Raw genomic sequence first — 15816 nt, forward strand, 5'->3', positions numbered from 1 at the left:
CCGCACACTGCAGATCTTGGCGGGGTTGTTTTACCAGAGCCTTGTTCTCTGTGTACAGGCAGTGCATCAGCAGGGGATATCTTGAGATCCTCTCAGCATAGCACTCCAAAGAAGATAAACTGTCCAGCCTGCAGTGGGACCAGAAGCACTCCAACTTCTAAAACTAGGGGCAAAGCAGCAAATGGTGAGTAACTAGTGTGATACATTTGAGGTCCCTGTTTATTAAAGAGTAGCCGTGCCTGGGAGTCCCCTGGTAAGTAGTTCCCATAGGAGAGAGACAAACTGGCCAAAGCCACACTGAGAAACAGTTCATACCTATGCTGTTCCCAGCAGTCATCACTGTAGGGAATGTTACTGGAGTACTGGCTGCAGGGGACTTCACGGCCCCTTGAGTCCAAGCTCCTGCCAACAGGAGTCATGGACAGGAAAGATGTAGGACTGCTGACTCTGAGAACTTCCCAGCTACTCCTATCTCACCTCTCTCAGCAGGAGTGGCTGTAAGTAGTAGTGGGGGAGCCCCAGCTATGATCCTTCCTCTGTGTGGCAGAACTTAGTGGCCTTCCCCTACGTGCTGGATCATGGTCTGAGTTAACTTATACCTACTACAGTTTCAGGCCTCAATACAGGGTCTCCAGCCCAGTGCACACAGGCCTGATTCATCACAGAGAGATTATATCAACATGTTCATGTAGGCAGGTAACATCCTCTTCCTCTGTCCTTGGGCTACAATCAGCTCTGCTGTGAGAGCCCCTGACAGCAGTGGAGTAGCACCAGAGACAGTTAGTCCCTTTGGCTTCCTCCCCATATGGCAGAAATTACAGGGTGGCTCTTACCTGGTCTCATTCTTCTCCACAGTAGCAGAACATGGCACAGAGAGCGCTTCTTCCCAGCGCTCTGGCCCCAGTCGCAAAGCCGAGAAGTGGCAGCAGCAGCCGCCCGGACTTTGGTACCTGCCGACCCCACCTTCTGCCACAGCCGTCAACTACATTCCAGCAGTTCCTCTGGTGCACTATGCACCACCCCTTGTGTAAGAGCTGCCCCTTCTCTTTTCCTGGCATCACTCTGGGGAGGGGATATGAAGCTTTTCCTTCTGTAACTATGGGAGGCAACCTAGAAGCCACAACCAGGAGGGTTGGCCCAGTGGTTAGGGTACCAGCTTGAGCATGGGAGAATGGTTTGAGTTCCCTGTTTGGTGTTCTGACCTTGGGTGAGTCACTGTCTCCTTGTGCTTCACTTCCCCTCTGTAAGACCAATGCTCCTGCTTCTCAAGGGATGTTGTAATGCATTAAAAAATTGTGGCACATGTTTGCTATAGTAATAGTGGCTGTATATGTCCCTCAGATAGAATCAGAACCCAAACTCCCTGTCCTCAGCAGGACTTTACGTAGACATGTCCTTGTGCCTCCAATCCGTGAGAGTGGGGGTCCTTCCTGCATAAGCACTGTGCAAAGTCAACTCACAGAACACCTTGCACCGTGGCCAGAATATGGGCTGCCTTCTGCCAGGAGACCACGTGACAGCTGGCAGCTGCAGTGTGTAGGTCGTGGATCTGTGCGTGGGCATAACCATTGTCCCCGCTGGATAGACACTAATGTGTGTGCAGGAGCATGCAGATATCTCCTGCAAAGCAACAAAGGGCACATTCTAATTAGTTGTGCTCCTATAGCATCTAGAAGACCCCATGGAGGTCAGGGTCTCAGTGTGTCAGGCACTGTACAAATGCACAGACAAAACAGTCCCAGCTTCAAGAAGCAAAAGTCTACATAGACAGGACCCAGAAGGGAAGACAAAGGGAGAAAAGATATAAACAGAAAGTGAGAAATGCAGCAATTTCCCCAAGGTCACACAAGGAGCCTGTGTCAAAGTCAGGTGTTGAATCTGAATCCTAGACACTGCCTTAACCACAAGACTAACTTTCTTCCCCAGCTTCCAGTGCCTTAGTAATGAATGGAGTTTTTGCACTTCCTTTGGCGGGAGAGGCTGTGAGGGTCCCATGGTCATGGAAGTGTGTCTCAATGTTAGCGCACAGGCGCGCACAGCACCAGGGATTCAGTCTGGTAGGTGCCTGCCAGCAGCTTTGCCAAACCTCCCATGCCCTGTACAGGGATAGAATTACTAGGAACAGGTCAGAGTGGCTGAAACATCAGGACGTGCTGCCCAGGCTGATGCATAAGAAAATACACACCTCTACAATGTGGCTGCTTGGAAACACCATGTTTTGTCTTTGCTTTTTCCAGCTACTATTCTCCAGCAGCATCTACCTCAGTCCCCACCCCAGCTGGCCTTCCTCTCCATTACCCCAGTGGGTACAGGGTGCCAGAGCTGAAGCCCTGGACTGACTGGCAGCAGGCCCATAGGCACCACCGCTCCTTGACACTTGATCTTGACGACCTTGAGGACCTCAACTGGTCTTTGAACAAAGCCGTGGAGGCTGCCAAGAGTGTGAAGCTCACCACCAAGCAGATGAGCAGGTCGCTGACCTCTGAACTGAGCAAGGCCAAGGGCCTGAGGGGATCCTGCCTTTTCTGACGGGACCTGGGAGTTGGCTTCCTTGGCACGTGGAGGAAGCAGTCTGATTCAGCAGACCAGGCTTGGTAAAACACCTGGAGATGAGACCCCGAGAACTGTCTTGGGAACTGATTTGCCAAAGAATAACATGCCTCTTCTTAGGCTTCCAACGCCGCATTATGGCGTTGGGTGTGTGGGAGGAGGGCCTCCATTTCACTTCCTGAGGACCCCATGCTTGGAGCCTCCTTGCTGGATCCCCAGGAGCTGTGTCTGAAGCCCTGTCTACACAGTCATCTCTGCCCATCTCTGAAACCATTCTCCCATATTACAGTTGCCTTAATTAGCAACCTTCTGATTGCTCTGGGCTGCAGGAGGCTCCAGGGTGGCAGAGGGGGTGCCCATTGCACTGAAGGGGCAGCTAGGGTTCAGTCCAGCTCCTCTGTACTTGGTCAGTAGCTTTTAGTTTCTGTGGATTTTTTTCTAAAGAATTATTTGAGATGAAGGCAAGTGGTGACACTCCTTGGGTACTAGACTAGGAGCCTTCCCAGCTTCCCAAGGGGCTAAGACCCGCACTTTAGAACTCCCCGGTTTTGTCTCGAGAGAACCTTCTATTTTCTGTAACATTTTAGCACCTATCCTCCTTAAGAAGGGAGCTTCTCCTCATTGCCTGTCTTGGGATACTGGTATTAAGCCCATGGCTTTCTCACTGCACTGTGAGATCCCACCCAGGAGCCCCTGCATCATTCCCACCTAGGCCTTAACCCATCATGTTGCTCAAATCTGTCCACTTCCACATGGAGATATCCCAATATACAGCATGTGACAGGGCTGCTGAAAGCAGCCCTGGTGGTCCAAACCCTGTTTACAAGCTGAGCTCTTCCTAGAGCAAGTCTTATTTTGTGCAGGCCCTATTGCAATAAGAGCTGACGGCCTGTTTGCAGCAAAGTTTACCTCGGAGAGTGCTTGTGATGTCTTAGAGGTCCATATATGTGTGTGTGGGTGTGTGTGTGTGTGTGTGTGTGTGTGTGTGTTAAAGGTTGGAATGGAGGTGAGGTGAGAACTGAAAGAGCTTTGTTATCCAGAACTCAGCCTAGCTGGGGATTCGGTATCATGGTTTGCTTCTCCTCTTTGTCCCTTCTCCCCTCTCCCACCCAAATATCCAGACAGTTCCCCCCCGCTGCCCTCCAACCCCCAGTGCAATTTACAACTTGTGCGATGAAGGGAAAAAATGTAGGACACTCCTGTCAGTCTAACCCCCTAGGCACCATCCTCACTAGACCAGTGGTTAATCCAGCCTTGTTTAACACTTTCCAAAGATGCAGTTGCATGCCCGTTAACTGTTTGAGTGCCTTAGGATGTGCAGTGCACCGCTGGGAAAGGATCAGGTAGCGGAAAGAGGCTTAAATGAACGAGCACATCAGATAATGCAGTCAAAATAATTTGTAGCAGTTTTTTAAATGATTTCATTCACACCTGGTGTTTTGTAGGGGAGGAGGAAATGTGGAGGGTCAACTGCATTTTCTGTTCCCAATGCCTGATTCTGGAAGGTCGTCGTTGTTCTGCCTTCTTGAACTCAGCAGAAGTCCAGTGTGCTCAGCCAGTGGTTTGGGCAGTTTATAATGCTCCATGGATGTTTTGTTTGTTTTAATATGGTTTTCATTGGCATTTGATTTTTACTTTCACAAACATTTCATAGTGACAAAGGTACCCAATCCTGCACTCAAAGCTATGGGCATAGAGCCCTATTTATTGAGTTAGTCAAAAAAACCCATGAAGACGTACTAGGAAAAATCACTTTTTTTATATTTTTGGTGAAAAACTTATATTTTTTCACGCATATTGGCAGGTGAAGGAACCCAAAATCTTTTTCCCCTCCTGTTTTTAATAATCCCCCTCCCTTTTTCTTGCATTTTGAAACAGGCAAGGGGAGAAAAGAGAGAGAAAGGTGATCAATAACTAAACAACTGAAAAATCACTGAGAACCAAAAAATATTTTTAAAAAGTCAACATTTTAAGAAAATCTGCACTGCCAATCATTTTTGAAGAAAAGCACTTCAAAAAAAAAGTTTCAAAAAAGAATTTTTAACCACTTATACTACAGTCAGGGTGCTTTTATAGAGATATAGGAGTCTGAGCTATATATCTATCCAGGTCTTATTTTCAGGATTGTGATCTAGGTTTTTAAATTCCCTTTCTGTTTTTTAATAATTAACCCTCGTATAAATCAGAGGCCAAGTTGAATGTTTCCTCCTTATAAAACCACATGTGCTTTCCTGTCCAGTTAGTTTTAAGGTTTGACTTTTATCAAGCTGAATTGATTCCTTTAAAGATACCCCACTCGGTATGTTGATATAATCAATATTTCTCATTTCGTAGCTGGTGAGGTCAACTTGCTTTCTTTCTCTGGCCTTGGATGTGTGTGTGTGTGTGTTTATATATTTCTCAAAATAGTCCTTAGGGCATTTGACGTTTTATATATAATTTATTGTTTTGTTTTTTAAACTGATCCGAATGTGCATGTGTTTAAATGCATCAGAAGGTGCATTAAGCAAACTCCTCTCTAACTTATAATGGTGTTTTGTCTGTGCCAATACAGCGTATATGCTGGGGTTTGTTAGATGAGTAGTCAGAAAGTCACACAGCCGCCCCAGGGAGCTGGGGCAACCTCCTTTGTTTCTGAGGTTGTGCCGTAACAGCATAACCCAACAGCTTATGGAGCTGATGGGGCTTTGCAGAAGGGGTCAGGCACTGTTGAGGCTGTGTTCCTCTTGCCAGAGGGCAGGTTAGCATGGATCAAAGGAGGTGGGATTTTCTGCACAGGAGATTCTCTGCATGAGGGTACATCCCAGGATTGCTCCCTGCCCAGCAGTGTGAAGTGATTTATCCTGTTTAAAATGGGTCCAGTTCCCAGACTGAACTCTGAAAGCTTCCATTCTAGCAAGATCCTTTCCTTATTGCAGCAGAGGCAGCCGTTTTGTGAGGGGGTCGCTCGCACTCAACCACTAAACATGGTACTTAACTGTAGCTTCTAAAGCAGCAGCTCAGAGAGCATTTGGCCATTACTTTAAACACTTGAGCTGTACAACCCCATGTGCCACATAAGCCCTAGGAGAATCCAGGAGAGAATGGAGGCTGCAAGTACAACTCTGACTCTCTGGTTTCCCATTCAGAGAGGAAGTGAGATGTAGAATCGTCTTTGAAAATTGTCCTGAGTTCATGAGCCAAAAATGAAACCAGCATACAGTAAACTGGCGTTGGTAGGTTTGCAAGAGAGTCAGCTAGTCATGCTGGTCTACACATAGACGTTGCACTGATTTGATTGAACACCAGTTCAACTAATCCCTCATATGGACACTTTATAGTGATTTAAATCAAGATACAACAAACATGAGCTAATCTGCTCTCACCCAGCTTTATACCAATTAAGACTGTTTTCTCTCTCTCTCTCTCTCTCTTACACACATGCATATGCATACCTGTGTTAGTGTTATTGCATGGGTTTAAAATCACATCTTGAGTGAAACCAATGCAGGTTTGTATGTAGACAAGATTTTCAAAGCAAATGGTGATTTTTTGGATGCCTGTCGGGATGCCCGATGGCATCTTGAGGAAAGGGGCACCTGCAAGTGACCCAATCTGTGTGACTTTCTTTATACATAGGTCTTACCCCAACTGTCCATTTTAAAACATTGTTTTTATAATATATAATAAACCCAGTGGTAACTGTTTTTAATGCAGAAGGCAAATCAGGAGGTCCTGCTCATTTTAGGGAACTTGTGGGGACTCTGAAGAAGTTGTCCCACCACAGACTGAATCACGGGGTAAGAGGAAGTTATGGTTGATCCATCACACCACCAACAGTGAAGCCTGTTTCGAAAAACACTGAAAAAACAGGGTTGCTTAATAGAGATGGTCTTCAAATCAAGATAGAGAGCAGACCTCCCCTGAGTTAGGGATATTTTGGCATCATCTCTTAAGATTAACCTCTTATGAGGGTGTGCATGCATGTGCATGCTTGCATAGCTCCGTCCATTGTCACTGGAACCCACTGACAGCAAACTGGTATGTTGTCAGGGAGGGAGAGAGAGGCCCTTTTCGGTACATCCGCTGTAGCAAACAGCAGTTCCTGTTTAATAGGAAAGGTCTGCTCAGAGCAAAGTTGATCTGTGTGAGTTAAGACTTTGCTAGAAGCAGCTTCCATTGGGTGGGCCAAATTCGGACCCAGTATTTAAGGGTGCAACATCATCAACTCTGCAGGAGTTGCACCTGCTTAGAGCAGCTTTAAATTTTGCACATGTGCTTGTTTTCTTATTGCAAAGCGAGTTGTACTGTGGCCAAGAGCAGCTGAGCTGTTGAAACCAGGAACCTGTGATTAACCCAGCCTCGCTGGGAGAGTGCAAGAAATTCGTGTGTGCGCGTGTGTGGATACTTAATTCTATTGAAATGCAATAACCAGAAATGAAGGTTACGTTTTCTGCATCCCTCATTTTGTAATAATCTAGCAGAGCCATTTGGACAGTATTTTGTAATGAGATGATTGCCTATTTTTTAATGAAATAAATTCTGTTTTGTTTGTTTTGTAAAAGCAAGTCTCTTGTGTTTTGGACACATCTCTGTGCTTCAGGAAACATCACCATCCAGCCTAATCAGTATTTGTATTTGGGTACTGCCTAAAGATCCCAACTAAAATGAAGACTGAATGTGGCTAGGTGCTGTACATATAAATAGTAAGAAGCAGCCCCTCCTCCAAAGAATCAGATCACAGGTGGGTGAGACAAAGGGAAAATCACTTGTTCAAGATCACACAACAAGTCAGAGGCACATCCTGACTTTCAGGGTCTTCTGGGTATTACTATGTTGATACCAAGGTACTTCTGAAGATCTTGTTAGGCACTTTGAAACCAAGTCCACTGCCTGACTAGTGTCCTGTTAAGCCACACAGCCTTTCTCCCAAGTTGTAGCTTCAGTTTTGCTTTCCACACCAAAAGCTCCAAAGGCTTCACTTTTCACCCGGTGACTGTGTTTCGAATCTAGGCAACCTGGTTACCCTTGCGAGGCTGGCATCTCTTAAACAGAAAGTGCAAGCCTAGACAAACCCGTGGTACATGGGTTCTTGGGCATTTCAGGGATAAAAAAAAAACTGTTGCCAATGTTTCCATATGTCCAACCCTCCAGCTCAATACCCTTCCAAAATGAAACATTCTCTATTCATCTAAGCCCATTAAAACAAGAAAAAGGGGAGAAAATATTAGGCCACATGGAGTCTGCAGTTGCTAGGAACCTGCAGATACGCAACAGTCAGTATGGCGTGTAGTAGGAGCCAAGAGCTGTGGCAACGCTCCATCTCAGGACGGATGGGGCAGATGGGCTGAGACCTTCACTTGGCTCTGCTAATCCCACCACATCAAATAGTCTCCTCTGCTTAAGGGAGTCACGTCTGCTCCCACAACTTTGTCTAATGGGTACAAGTGCCTCATTTGCAATCAGATGGCCAAAACTCTTCATCCTTATCGTACAGTCAGCAGGATTTCCAGAGCTTGTATCAGCCAATTTAAGCAAGTCCCTTTTGGTCTTGTTTGTGATCCTAAGCTAGCAAGCCAACTGGCATTGTTTGTCTCTCTGTAACAGGAGGACTGGTATGGAAAACAAGGGAGAGGGATGGAGAACTGCCACATACTTCTCTTTTAAATCTGGCCCTTTTGTTTATGTCATCTTTCCTGCCAGCAGTAGTAAGGTTGAAATGGCATATACTCGCTGTGCAGGGAGGTGGTGTGGGGTGCCCCCTCGTGGCATGTGGATGAAGAAATGCTGTCAAGGCCTGAGAGTTTCTGTGCCGTTCAGGTAGGATCTCCTCCATCTAACTGTTGCATCTTGCATAGGGTCTGGGATGGCTAAGTAGATACAGTCCCATCTATATGCCCTCTGCTTTTCCACCCTTGGCATCTCATCATAAATATCAGTATGCTGCTTTGCAAACTTTCTAATTTTTGTTATATAAATGAAAACAAACCAGTGTAGGCAGCTACCCAACAGTAACAGAGCAGCTAATGTGTGACAACAGAGAGGAAGGAAATCAGTTTTGATTTCCTAAAGGAATTAAGGTAAGGAAATCAGCTTTGCACCCACTGTCTCTCTGTGGCTAGGGAAATAAGAGGACCTCATAGCAGAGACCACAGAACCATGTCCACTGGAGTCAGGAGCAAAGCTACCTGGTCCAGGTCAGGTCCAGAATGACAAACCCAGTCACAGCAACACCACATGGAGTCTCTCCAAGTCTTGGTCTGGATTCTGCATTTAGGAAGGCTCTGCTGATCATGCTGCAGTAACAGCAACCGGCAATGTATTTGTGAGGATGCGGTTTTTTTGTACCAGCGCTAAACTTTGTTGGTATAGCTGTGTCTACATGGGCGGCACTTCAGAGCGTACATGTTCTTGTAGACCAGTAAAACGCTCCTGCAGGAGGCATGGCCCACAAACTGGGTGTTATTACCAATGCATTACAAGGGGGTTCTGTGCCAGCCCTGGGGGGCCAGTACTCTCATCTCCATGAAGCCAACCTGTGCTTCTAGCCAGAAAATTCAGCTAGAATTGCTTGGAATGTGTATAATCTTTTATCTCCTTGAAAAGTTTCCAGAAAAATGAAGGGGGGTCAAAAGAGGGAAATGGATTGAAGACGTTCATGAATTATTTTACCCCCTTTTTTGGCCAGCAACTTATGGATGGAAACTGAGAAAATGAACTGTCACTCCAACAAAGGGAAAAATTATCAGAAGTTTGCAATTCTCCTTCATCTCTTTGTAACCAGCCCCATCATTGATTGTGATGATCTCTCCAAGCCACCTTTCCTTCCCAGCCAGTCAAAACACACAACATCCTAGACAGCCTTTTGCACCATGTATGGGAGCGCATTTATTTATTGACTCAAGTGCTTTAGTACATAAGAACAGATATACAGAGATGATACATGTTTGTGCCTCAACACTTTCAAACATTTAGATTCCAATAATTTCAAAGGTAAACGAGTTCCAAGACAGACTAGTTTTTTTTTTAATTTTCCATTTTGATAAATTATTTTTATATAAATAACTGTAACAGAAAAAAGAAAATATGTCTAAAATATAAGATCCTGAAGCATTTGCATTGCTAATTAAGAAAAAAAAAAAAAGAAAATCAAAAGGAACAGGAGGGGGGAACCAATAAATATCAGTGCAAATGTATACAGCCTTTGCCCTAAAAATATATATTTATATATTTAACTTTATGGGCAAGGAACAAAGGGGAGATGAGAAGAAGAAACCTAAACATCAATGAGCCAAGGGAGAGAAGGCTTAATGGGAGGAAGGGATGGGTTCAATGCCTTCAAAAAAAGACCCAAAAATATTGCAGTGCATCTAACGCAGGAGGCAGGGCTAGAAAGAAAGGAGGAATAATTTAAAAGTAAAAAGGTCTTGTTAAACCACTATACACCAAGCTTGTAAGAACATCACAAGACACATTAATTAATATACACACAGTCTGCTGTGAGAGAGGGACAGGCTGGAGAGACTTAGGAGGGCCAGAGGGAGTTTTGGCGACTTCCACAGTCATCAACATTTCACTACTGGACGACAACAGCAAAAACAAATGGCAGAGGCGTGCTACACGGGTCAGTGCAGGACTGCAGAGGGGATCTCAAGACGAAACCAAGAAGACAAAGGCCTTTTTTTTTATTATTCTTTTTTTTTTTTTAAAACATAAGATCAATACTGAGATATAAATGGCCTTGGTTTGTTTGTTTCTTTATTTATTTTTTGCAAGCAAAGAGAGACTTTTTGACCCCACACATTTCAAAACAAAATATCCAGTGTTTTAATTGCCTTTAAGGAATACGCCAAACTGAAGTCAGAAAGGAAATGGGTTAAAGTGTTGGTAGAAAGGGCATGGAGAGCTTGCAGCCCTCCATTGCAAGGAAACTGAGGCACCAGCAAGCCTGGACAGTTCTGGCCTTTTCTATGGCAGTTATTATGCTAAAGGGCCCCACTTTTAAATGTGCCTCCTTTCGCTCTGCGAATTATGTCTGGGATCACATTTTTCACTAAAAACTAATGCCTGTTCACAGCAGCACAATCCCTGAAAGAAGCTAAGATATTTTCCCTGCCCTTTCTCTCCTCTGGCACATTAGTTAAATGCACCATGAGGCTTTTTGCCTTCCTTTGATTAGCATCAGCTATTGGTCACTGTCATTCGGGACACCAGACCAGATAAGCCAATGAGCTGATTGGTTATTGCAAATCTAACCCAACGTTCCAGTAGCTAAAGTCCTGATTGGCTGCTCCCAGAAGCCCCAGCTAGACATTCAAAGCCAGAGGCCAACTCTTCAGCACTCACATGACTGATTTGTCCAGATGTGTGCCCACCTCAACATCTGTCCAGAGGGTAAGCCCCAGAGGAGCTGAGGACAGGAATCATGGGTGACCCTCAATTTAACATATTCCTCCACGAACACAAAAAAACTACACATTCAAGAACCTCCCCCTCCCCGCCCCAAAAGAAAACCAAGGAAAAACACTGACAGCAGCAACAAAAAAAGAACTCTACCAATTTCAAACGTGAGCAAATTCCCACACGGCGCATTCAGGTTTACATCTGGGTTAGGTACAAGATCACATAGCCATAAATAATTCAGGCGCATCCATCCATCCATACAGAAGAAGGAAGGGGAAAAAAAAAAACATTTGGAAAAATTTTCTCTAGCAATGGGTAAATGGGTTACTTGAAAATGAGTTTGTTTTGGTGGGTTTTTTTAATAGCTATATATAGAATATATTTTTCTTTTTAACACAATGCATAATTTTAATTCCCTCCCTGTGGTTAAAATGAGGGATGAGGGCGGGGAGGGACTAGGGGGAGGTTTTTCAACACAAGAACAGGAGAGAAAGCTTGGATTGGGGTGGGAGATGGACCCATGGTTCAGCAAAGTAATGTTTAATGGGACAGCTAACGGGAGGGCAGCCATGAGCTGGGAAGTTGATTTTCATCATTGTTTCGTTTGCTTTGTTTTGTTTTTTAACTGCTGCTTTCTTCATCTGTTTTATTCAGTTTCTTCAGCGTGTCCAGCAGTTTCTGTGGAGTGAGGATGTGAGTGGACCCTGTGGGAGGCGGAAGGAAGGAAGAAGAGAAAGTTAGCAGTCTGAAAGGCCAGTTTGGTGGCTTTTGCTCTACAGTCATGCCTATATGCTACCGACTATGGAAGGTCTTGGGTGGCCAAGGCTCCCCGCCACAGTGATGGTTGAGGCAGCACAAGGCATTCGGCAGGGATGGATTTAAGGTAGGTGCTTGGGGGCCTGTTGCTTAGGAGGGAATTAGTTCCCTTTAGGGGATTTCGGATGGCTAGCCAGAGCACAGTAGAGTGTGCCATCACAGAAGAGTGGTATACAGCTCTACAGACACCGAGTCCGCTTGTTTGTGAAACAAGCCTGTGGCTTGAAGTCTGAGCCCCCACGTTCAGCAGAAGGGGTGGCTCTGGCTTCTCACATCTATAGTTGGCACAGGGTTTTGATGGGAAACAGCAGACACAGCTGGATTGCTTTGGCCCTACAGCATACCCTGTAGGCACTACCTTTCTTGAAGCCAGGGAGAGAAAGGAGAGAGAACACGAGACGGTGTGTGTGAGAGGCATGCGTGAGCCCTCAGAAGGCAACCCCACCCTAGTGCATCTGCCCTCCCGCCCTTAGTGACAGTGACTGCCTGGGAGAGGCGACGAGTCTGTCTCTGCTGTTTGTAGTCTTACCTTCAATAGGTAGCACTGTACATTACTGAAATGCTTGCAAAATGTTAAGCCTATGGAATTAAGAGTATTTCTACTGCATAAAAAGGAGAAAAGCAAAAAAGAAACGTATGGAGGCCTGTTAGCACAGCGAGGTGCAGCAACAGAATGATGCATGGAACGTGTGGTGGGATCATGGACTCTGAGTCAACAAAACGGTGCCGACTGTGGAGCGGTGAGCATGGTGTGTGGAGCACGAGGGCTGCTCATGCAGTGGTGGCCTTCAAAGAAAGGCTCCCTCCCCCCACCGCCACCATCTTGGGTGGGAAAGAAGAATCAAATGAAACGGCGTCGGTGCTTGAAAATGTGCATTCCTTGAGGCATGGAGAAGAGGTGTGGAGGGGGACGGAAGGTAGCTGCAAGCCAGACTTAAATCTGTAGACAGACAAAACCTTCAGCTGTGAGCTGTGCCTAAGTCTCTACAGGCTGGGTGGGAATAAAAGTATTGGTGTGACTGTGAGACATAAGAGGAGCCTGGTTTCTTCTGCCTGGAGCAAACCGCATTCTTGGATGAAGGAGGCTATCGGATGGGTCACTCACACTTTGGCTGCTATGATGAGAGATGCTGGAACAGGCTAGAGAAGAAGAAAAGCAGGGAAAGGATGCAGGGAACTTAGGTAAGTTCTTTCACAACAAGAACTATCACAACGGGCGCCTTTCCCAGCTTTCCACGCAGCTCAGTCCTTTGCTTTACCAGTCAGCATGTCAAATCTCCAGCTATATACTTAACCATACCTTGCATGTAGTCTAGGTTATTTGAACACTCTTGTTATTGCACTGCCAAATTCTAGTATATTTTTCAATAAAGTGCATGGAGATGCCTGGCTTAGAAACAGTTTCACAGGGAAACCAGGCTGGATTTTGCTCCTTCCCACACATGGGAATCCATTGCAACTCCACAACTTCTGTGGAACATTTTATTCTTGTACAAGTATAACTGAGGTTGCAGTCCTAAACCCTACCTCAGTGGTGCCAGTGGAAAAGTCCCTAGTTTTCAGATGTGCCATTTCTTTGGCTTGCCTCTGGTGTGCCTCATCCCTACCTGCTTTCAACTTCTACCCCCACACGTTGTTTTCTCTAGAACTGCCTCCCACATGAAAATAAATGCTAGGATTTCCTGCTGTGGAAGCACAGTAGAGTGGTGGCTCTGCAGTGCCCCATGTTTCCCCTGGGATGGGGAGCAGCATCCTACCACCCCAACCTTGCACCGTGATTGTATCCTGGGAGGCTAAGTCCCCAAATCCCAGATCTAGAGGGCACCCACTGAAATTAACAGGAAACCGGTCTAAAACTAATAAGAGAAAGTTCTTAAGTTCTTTTTTTTATGCAACGCGTAGTTCACTTATGGAACTCATGGCCACAGGAAGCTATAAAAGTAGAAAGCATAGCCAGGTTCAGAAAAGAACTAGAGAAATTCAAGGATGATAGATCTGTTAATAGCTATCAAGAAGCAAGTTGGGATGTATCCTCTGACATTTCTAAACCAACAGTGGGAGATGCCAGAGACACTATGACAGGGGATATATCACTCCCTATATACCCTGTCATATGCTCTCCCTCTAAAGCATTCACGCCTGCCTCTGTGGAAGACAGGATGCTGGCTAGGTGGATCACTGGTCTGATCCAGTATGACACTGCTTATGTTCTTATGTGGCCTGGCTAGCTGCTGACAATGAGAGCTGTGTTTTGCTATTATAGGGTTCGCCTGGACCTAGGGCCCCTTGTTGGAAAAATTTAACCAGCACTTTCTGATGCATCAGATCTGCCCCTCTTATATACCTAAACCCACAGCTGCTTGCCATAGTGCTGCACTTAGGGCTGCTATACAAGTGCAGGGAGCCTGCTCCAACGTACTGCAATTTCAGAGTATCAGTGCAGACTCAATTAATTGAGTCTACTGGAGCGTGGAAATTACCGCGTTCCAGCAGACTCCAGCGTCATGTGTGTCAGCATTTGCTGAGCTTCAGTTCAAAGCGCCCCACCACCATTTTTCAGCACGGGAACACGTGATGCTCCAGGAACTTTTAATTACTGTGGATCTCGGAGCTGCACTACATCCCACCCCCCCACCCCCCCAATGCCTCCAGAGCATGTGTATAAATTTAACACCTTTATATGTTAGATACGGCCTAGGCCCACCCAGTCATTACATGCACAGTATATACCACTACACTCTGTTCACTTGCTTGTTCTCCTGGGAAGATGTCAGGATCACATCCCAGTACTCTTACAGAGAAACAAGATTTCCCACCTGGGTTGGCTTGGGGCTTGGGGCTGGATTCTGATTTCACCCATGCTGATTTCACACCAATTGAAGTCCACTGGCTTCAACACAGTTACTCCTGATTTACTCCCTGGTGTAACTGGCATCAGAATTAAGCTGTTGTTCTCCCTCTTACACTGTTTACAAAGAAAGCCCAACTCCAAACTGTTCATCAGCTTCCAGTTTGCTCAGCAACCAGGCAGACGAGAACCTGATGGTGTTTAACACTGAAAAATGCAAGGTTCTCCACCTTGGGAGGAAAAACCTGCAGCATGCTTATAGGCTCGGCAGTGCTACACTGGCTAGTACTATGGAAGAAAGAGACTTGGGGGGTCATGACTGACCACAAGATGAACATGAGCCTTCAATGCGATGCTGCAGCTAGTAAAGCGACCAAAACACTGGCTTGCATCCATAGATATTTCTCAAGCAAATCCGGGGACGTCATTCTCCCCTTGTACTTGGCCTTGATGAGGCTGCAGCTGGAGTACTGTGTCCAGTTTTGGGCCCCACAATTCAAAAAGGATGTGGAGAAGCTTAAGAGAGTCCAGAGAAGAGACATGCACATGATCAGAGGTCAAGAAAACAGACCTTACGATGACAGGCTGAGAGCCCTGGGGCTCTTTAGCCTGGAAAAGCGCAGGCTCAGGGGCGATCTGGTGGCCACCTATAAGTTTATCAGGGGTGACCACCAGTATCTGGGGGAATGTTTGTTCACCAGAGCGCCCCAAGGGATGACAAGGTCGAATGGTCACAAACTAGTACAAGATCATTTCAGGCTGGACATAAGGAAGAATTTCTTTACTGTCCAAGCCACCAAGGTCTGCAATAGCCTGCCATTGGAGGTGGCTCAAGCACCTACATTGAACACCTTCAAGAAAAAATTGGATGCTTATCTTGCTGGGATCCTATGACCCCTGCTGACTTCCTGCCCCTGGGGCAGGGGGCTGGACTCGATGATCTTCCAAGGTCCCTTCCAGCCCTAATGTCTATGAAATCTATGAATCCCTTTCTCATGCAGACCCAAAAACTACTCAGGATTAATTATAATGGGGACCTTATAAGAATCTAGCCCTGAGCCAGGGCTGGCTCTGGTGCTTGGGCACTGGATTGCCCTTGTATAACATACACAATGCAAAAAGCTCTTTACACTCCCCTTTCTTTTAAATAAAGGAATCCTGACCCTCATATCACTATGTGTTGTTGGCTAGGGGCGTCTTCGGAGCTGACACTGTTCACT

General features: G+C 45.9%; 1 protein-coding gene and 1 long non-coding RNA gene across 2 annotated transcripts in view; one reads left to right on the forward strand and one right to left on the reverse strand.

The window, feature by feature from the left end:
* Nucleotides 1–902, reverse strand: part of LOC112551504 — a 3453-nt gene extending 2551 nt beyond the window's left edge. Inside the window, exon 1 of the long non-coding RNA XR_003095793.1 lies at nucleotides 834–902. This is a non-coding gene — a long non-coding RNA (uncharacterized LOC112551504). The remainder of the gene's footprint in view (nucleotides 1–833) is intronic.
* Nucleotides 1–7059, forward strand: part of AKNA (AT-hook transcription factor) — a 43472-nt gene extending 36413 nt beyond the window's left edge. Inside the window, exons 21-23 of the mRNA XM_025212768.1 lie at nucleotides 59–184; nucleotides 856–1027; nucleotides 2238–7059. Coding sequence (XP_025068553.1) covers nucleotides 59–184; nucleotides 856–1027; nucleotides 2238–2529 — 590 coding nt within the window. The 3' untranslated portion in view covers nucleotides 2530–7059. The remainder of the gene's footprint in view (nucleotides 1–58; nucleotides 185–855; nucleotides 1028–2237) is intronic.
* Nucleotides 7060–15816: the final 8757 nt, after the last annotated feature.

This window comes from Alligator sinensis, unplaced genomic scaffold (assembly GCF_000455745.1).
Source record: "Alligator sinensis unplaced genomic scaffold, ASM45574v1 scaffold323_1, whole genome shotgun sequence".
Classification (NCBI taxonomy): domain Eukaryota; kingdom Metazoa; phylum Chordata; order Crocodylia; family Alligatoridae; genus Alligator; species Alligator sinensis.